At 38.4% G+C, this 6,990-nt stretch overlaps 1 protein-coding gene across 2 annotated transcripts; it reads left to right on the plus strand.

Moving 5' to 3' along the window:
- Positions 1–433: 433 nt before the first annotated feature.
- Positions 434–1,406, plus strand: LOC108367975 (uncharacterized). Of its 2 annotated transcripts, none has more exons than XM_017622696.1 (3): positions 434–832; positions 931–1,046; positions 1,112–1,406. In XM_017622696.1, the coding sequence occupies exons 1-3, from the start codon at positions 703–705 to the stop codon at positions 1,187–1,189; spliced, it is 324 nt and encodes a 107-aa protein (XP_017478185.1). In that variant the 5' UTR covers positions 434–702; the 3' UTR covers positions 1,190–1,406. The 2 variants fall into 2 exon arrangements, with proteins under 2 accessions (XP_017478185.1, XP_017478184.1); XM_017622695.1 differs by having other exon boundaries at positions 457–832; positions 916–1,046.
- The last annotated feature ends 5,584 nt before the right edge of the window (positions 1,407–6,990 follow it).

The raw sequence follows: 6,990 nt of genomic DNA on the forward strand, positions 1-6,990 counted from the left end.
AATTGCAAGAGTTAAAAGCTCTTCCGAAAGGCCTTCCTGAAAGTCAAGAGGCCTTTCATTCTAGACTCTTTACTCTTTCTTTTTGTATGGAGTGGCACAAACTGAAGGGCTTCTTCTTTCGCTACATATGGAAGGCCTTCCAGAGGTGCTTTTGTAGTACGTGCTTCAGAAGGCCTTTTAGAGGAGTTCTTTTAAAGTTGCTTACGGTTTATATCAAATCCGCGTTCTTTTTGCAACTTAAATTTTGATTGAAATTCAGTTGTAATGGTAAATAATATAAATTTAAGCATTTGCATAAATTGTAAATGGATAAGCCCTTCTAGAAGGCATGCAAGGAAGCACTTTTTTCAGCCCTTCGTGGGTTGGCCTGTTAGAATGGCTTTACTTAGGATGGCCTACCTAAATTATCTTCTGGGTTCTGCGTCAGAGTACTACATTTTTCATAGGCAAATTGATTTCAATTAAGAAAGATGCAAATACAATGCCACGGGTTTTGTATATATGGTAGCAATACTATGCTTAGATTTAGCGTAAATATTCAAATAAACATGTGTGTGACAATACTTGCATTTGTAACACAAAAAATTATTTATTCTAAGTTGATTAGCTTAAGCCACTTTGGATCAATCTCCATTTGCACCACATCAGTCGTTCAAGGTGCACACATTTGAATGGACGTTGGTTGTAAATTACAGCCGGATAATGAAGAGTGAGCCAATTATCGAAAAAATACGCAACAAATTGAAGGATTCTAATCCTGATCGACGCACGGTTTTGAGCGTATTTCAATTCAATATCACTGATACCGATGGAAAGTTAATTAAAAGTGTAGGTGAGTATATGCAAATGCACACTATACAAACGGACTGCTGTGCACAAATCTATTTGTGAGTGTATTAATTTATAGTGTCGTAGTTTTTGATTTTAAAGATCTGAATATCTATGAGGGCACAACAGATGCAGCAGATGCTGAAGTTATTATATCGGATGAGGATTTCTATCTAGTAGGTACGAAGGAAACAACATTTGATGTACTACTCGCTGAGGTAAGGCGTACGCAATACAGTGGATATGCTTTACTTCGAATAATTTTAATTCGATTCGATTTTAGAACAGGGCGGTTGTCAAGGGAGATGCCAAGGCTATAGACAAAATACTTGGGAAGTTCCGTTCAGGAGCAGATAAGTGACTGGATTGATAGTTGATTATTATTTTTATTTAAGTCAAAACGGTGAGAGCCTGGACCCACTTACGTGAATTATAGCGATATCAGTGATGTTTACATGTATGTATGTACATATGTACATGCATCCGTATGCATATGTATTCCTGTTTTTACTTTAGTAATCATGTCCTAAAATTTATTCTTTTAAATAAACTAACCTTAATTTTATATTAATAAACTAGCAGACCCGGTGAACTTCATCCCGCGCAAAATTAATTATTTTTTATTGAAACTTCTTGGTCGAACATTATCACCAACAATTCATGTTTCCCATTTTCATTGGCACATTAATCTGCTAAGATTATGGTTTGGTGGTCATTTACTGGCGGGTTAAATTGTGAAACTAAACCCTCTAGAGACCCGCTCAAACGCACACAAAAAATTTCGTTAAAATCCGGACACCCATTTAGGAGGATTTCACTTACAAACATACCTAAAGAAGAATTATACATCCAAGGAAAGCTAAAAGTTGGTAAGTTTACAGGCCCCACACCCCTTTTCAAATAGTCCTATTTATATTCACATACCAGTAGTTCCAGTACTGTACCATGAACACTTCCAGAGATATGCAGTATAAAAATTCGGATTGTATGGGAGGTGCCACGCCCTCTTTTCCAATAGCCCCAATTTTTATTCATGAGTATGCGATTGATTTCAAATATCTCCACACCTATGTAGCTCCAATACTCTGCCATGAACATTTCCAGAGATATGCAGTACGGAAAATTCGGTTTGTATCGGAAGCAGGGCCGGATCGTCAGCACGATTTTTTGTGGGAAGGGGGGGGTTTTGCGGGAGGGAAATAAGAATAAAAAATTTTGTACGCCCAGTATTCTAGACATTTTATTTTATTATATTATATATTGTTTATAAATGAATTATATTTTTACAAATCATATGTTTTGAGTCATATGTTTTTGAGAAAAATTCACCGTAGTAATTTTAAAATTTCAAAATTACATTTCTCGACTGAAAAATAAGATATTCGAGCTAACTCGACGGCATACAGTGTTTCTTTTTAATACTTCATGTCAATTAATCGTAGCGCTTTCGACAGAAGCAATATTTTGATATGAGGCGAAATGGCTTTGAAAGCTAATTTAATTACCTTTCAAGGAAAAATATTGCCATTGAGCCACAATCACTCCTTGACCTTCAAAAAATTGGTCAAAAGTAGTGTTCTTTGAAAAATAAAACATGCAAAATCCAACGGATATATTAAAAAAAATAACATTTTTTGGATTTTTTATTATGCAGGGTGGCGCCGAATGAGCTATATAGTTTAAATGGTTTATAACTTTTTTATTTATGCGATTATTATAATATTTTTTTTTTTTGAATACAGTATATTATTGGGGAATTTTTTGCAATTAGCTTTGAAAATGATATCCTGTAGTTGATGTACATTTTCTGCTTCGCACATATGTACGTGTTCTTTTTAGCATATTTTCCATAACTTTTCGCAGAATTTCGGGTGTAATGGCCATGATTTCATTTCGAATGTTGGTTTGGAGTTGGAGAATGGTTCTTGGTTTGTTAACGTACACTCTTTCTTTCAAATATCCCCAAAGAAAACTGTTAAAAAGAATTCAAACCATATACCTCATTCGGCGCCACCCAGTACTACCTAGTATTATAGATTTTGAGACGAGAAACACGATTCCACTGTTTAAAAAAATGAAAAAAAAAATCAACCCCTCAATTTAAAAATTATATTATATATTGCATTTTTTGGTATTTGCATGCAGCTGTGCATCCTTCACACAATTGTTATCCCTCGATCTTCTAATTCTAATTTTGAACAGAGGAATCGTGTTGCTAGTCTCAAAATCTATAATACTAGTATAGTAAAAATACATAAATTGTTTGTTTTGTTTCCCATGTATTTTGCATGTTTTTTTCGAAGAACACTACTTTTGACCAATTTTTTTTAAGGTCAAGGGGTAATAGTGGCTCAGTGGCCACAATTGAAAGGGATTTACTTTAGCTCTCAAAACCATTTTGTTTCGTATCAAAATGCTGCTTCTGTCGAAAGCGCTAGGATTAATTCGCGCGCAGTGGTCAAAAAGCAGACTGTGCGGCTTGTGAAAGGACAAGAGATGCTTATAAAATGCTGTGCATATTTTTCATATATGAGTTCAGCGACAAAATCTATAAGAAATGGCCAATTTCATATCAGAAAAAAAAATTCAATTAGCACGAAATTGTTCCGGAAGTAAAATCATAATACCAAGAGTGTAGTTGAAATTCCTAACCAAACTCGGATTTCTCGACCGACTCGGATTTTGGAGGGAAAATTTCCCCTATTTCAAATATCTCCACACCCAGCTCCAGTACTCTGCTATGAACACTTGCAGAGATACGTATTACGTAGTATGACATATTCGGTTTGTATGGGAGGTGCCACGCCCCCTTTTCCAATATTGACTATGCAGGACCAGTCAACGGCGAATACTTCATATGGTAATTATTGATGCATATTCAAAGTAGCCAGAAGTAGTTCCAACTAAGTCAATAACGACACAGCAAACAGTTGACATCATCAATGAAATTTTTTCGCGTTTGGGTCTCCCGTCAACTATAGAATCCGATAATGGATCGCAGTGCACATTTTCAACAGTTTCTAGTGCAGAACGGCATTACACATTATCGCTCTAGCTCATATTACCCGATGTCCAACGGACAAGCAGAAAGATTCGTCGATACTTTCAAGCAAGCTCTCAAAAAGCTAGAAGGAGAGGGAACGACGAACAGAAACTTACAACACGAACAACAGGTCCCCAGCTGAAGTTTTGCTAGGCAGAAATATGCGTACCAACTTAGATCTGCCAAAGCCGAAAGCGTTGCGTAATACTCAGTTCGAGTTAGTCCACCAACAACATCGTATGAAGCAGCAGTTCGTCCGGAAGCATGGGGCTAAACAAAAGTCGATCTGCAATCTACGAAAAAGGAGATGAACTATTCAAAAACGCTAATCGTCGCTTTCCGACTGTACGAAAAGGAGAAAAATGCATTGTGAGAGTGGATCATCTCGTGCAACTTTACACCGCAATAATGCACCTTCAGCGCAATTCGAAGTTAACAGAGATACACAATCGAATGATAACCCTCTATCGCAATAAGAATATAACAAAGCAACACCAACAAAGCGACCCCAGCGCTTACGCCGACCCGTGGAGAGGTTTGTTCCGGGTTAAGCTAAAGCTAACCAATTCAAAAGGGGAGGTGTTGGCATCCCGCAAATAAGTAGCAAAATGTGTATTGAGTGTGCCAGCCGAGCTATTCAAGTACGGTGGCGAGGAACTGATAAGGTGAATGCATAAACTCTTACGCAGAATATGGTCAGATGAACGCATGCCCGACAACTGGAATTTAAATGTGCTCTGCCCAATCCACCAAAAGGGCGACCACACCATACGCACAAACCACCGCGGGATCAGTTTTCTAAGCATAAGTTACAGGGTGTTATCGATCGAATTGTCTTAATGCCGCGATGTCTGAATTTGATATCACCACGAAACTAATATGGCTGTGTAAAATGACGTTGAGCTAAACAATCGCCTCTGTCAGAATTGGGAAGGATCTCTCCGAGCCGTTTGAGACCAAACGAGTGGCTATGGTGGTGAACGAGGACAAAACGACACACGTCACTGTTGACAGTTCCAAGTTCAATTATGACCATCAGGAAGAGAAAGCCTCCAACGCCATTGGGTCACTATTACAGTAGACTACTCTACAGAGGTTCTCAGCATGGCAATGGTCCCTCTCATTAATACGGATGTGTGGAAATCAGGACGAGTGGTCCCACGCCCAAAACCGGGTAAACCTTCCAACAAAGAAGAGTATTATGGGCCGACAGCACACCTTTCCCTGGTAGCGACGACCCAGCATCACCATAGCAAATAACGCCTTAACCGAAACCCCCCGTGAGATAGCGGTCCTAGTATCGTTGGATTTGCCAAGGCGTTTGACCCCGTCTGCTAATCCGCAATATCGGAAAGGCATTGATGCTACTTCCCTCCTTTAGAAACTCAAATTCACTGACCACCGGCGAAATACCTGAGTAGTCAAAATTTTTCAGTAATTTTTAGAGATAAAATGGCTAAACCAAGAAAAATTCTGTTTGATTTCAAAATATTTCGAAGCTTCTTAAATTACCAGAGGTGATTCCATTATCTCATATACTGACGATTGGGTCCGGCAATGGAATTTAATACCTGTGCTCGAACGTAAATAGTTACCTCAGCGAGCTTTCTCGCTTCTTCATTACACAGAGCCTAACCCTCTCCCCACGAAATGCTCAACAGCACTTTTAATTATCTATTGACCCGGTGAAACATTTTCGCTTTGTTCCACCGTTGTCTTAAACAACCTATTGAAAGTGTTATTTCCGTGAAAAAGTTCAATCCTAGTATCTCCGAATATACCTTTAACGCATAGACCAATCGGAACACAGAGGAGTTGGACATACTCAGTGGCCCAGCACGTCGATGTTATCGGACATTTACAGCACTTTTTCTCACTTGACGAATTATTGTGAGCCCAAACTATTCAGAGACCCACTAAAACACACACAAAAAATTTCGTTAACATTGGAAGGAGTTTACTTGCAGGACCACGTACAGAAGAGTTCTATGTATATCTAATATATAAAAATCTCGTGTCACGGTGTTTGTGGTCGAACTCCTCCTAAACGGCTCGACCGATCTTTATTAAGTACAAACCGAATTTTGCATATCTCTGGAAGTGTTCATGATAGAGTACTGGAACTTGGTATGCGCAAGATATAAAATCACCCGAATAGTCATGAAGAAAAATTGGGGCTAATTGAAAATGGGGCCTTTCGCCTTTAAAACGCACGGAATGTATTTAAGACGGCAATGGAAATATGCCTTCTGACAACCAACAAACCGTAATATTAGAAGATAAATACGTGAACTTTCGGTGAAAATGTTGGACTAAAATGTTTCAACACAAATTTTTTTTTTGGGCGGGACGAAGTGCGCCGGATCTGCTAGTACATACATACAATGGGTAAAAATAGGTAACAGATAAAAGTTTCAGTACGCCCCCGTTTCTTGAAAAAAAAAAATGAATGCTCTAACCCAGGGGATTCAGGTATAACAACTTGTAAGTTTTATAATAACACACTTTTAATTTTCTTTGCATGCTCAAGAAGGCGCCACGAGCTTGCGTCAGAATAATGATTGGGAGCTTAATTCGGGCCTAATTAACATCCCTTGTCTGATATCTGATGTGCTCGAGTAAATTTTTGTTCACAAATTTTTAACATTTCCGTACACCCACCCTCAACATACAAACTGGCAGATCCATCGGAAACATGTTTGAATATCTGACGCGCTCGAGTTAATCCCCTGTAACTGTTTTTATTTTTATAAGCTTTTATTTAACTTGGTCATCCCGCGCAAATCGCGGAACTTTCCAATCGATTTTAAACTGACTTCCCGACAAATTAGAGACTTGAAATTTTCAGTATAGCCCCAATCACGATGACAATGCAATTTAAAATATAAATGAGTTCCCCATATGGTCCAGGGGTCTTGATTCAAAGGCGGTCACGAAATAGTAAGATTTATGGCTAACAGAGCGTAATTTGCCAAAGAACGTAAAACCACTAAAAAATTGTTAAAGCTGCCGGCGCGCCGCGGCGATAGTGTAGCAAAGCTATTTGTGGCAAATTTTAGATATCAACCTAGTCTAGATATGAACCTCGTTGTAGGCATCATATCAAGGAGATACAATTA

This window comes from Rhagoletis zephyria, unplaced genomic scaffold (genome assembly GCF_001687245.7).
Source record: "Rhagoletis zephyria isolate East Lansing unplaced genomic scaffold, Rhagoletis_zephyria_1.1 Rzeph_scaffold_02894, whole genome shotgun sequence".
NCBI lineage: Eukaryota > Metazoa > Arthropoda > Insecta > Diptera > Tephritidae > Rhagoletis > Rhagoletis zephyria.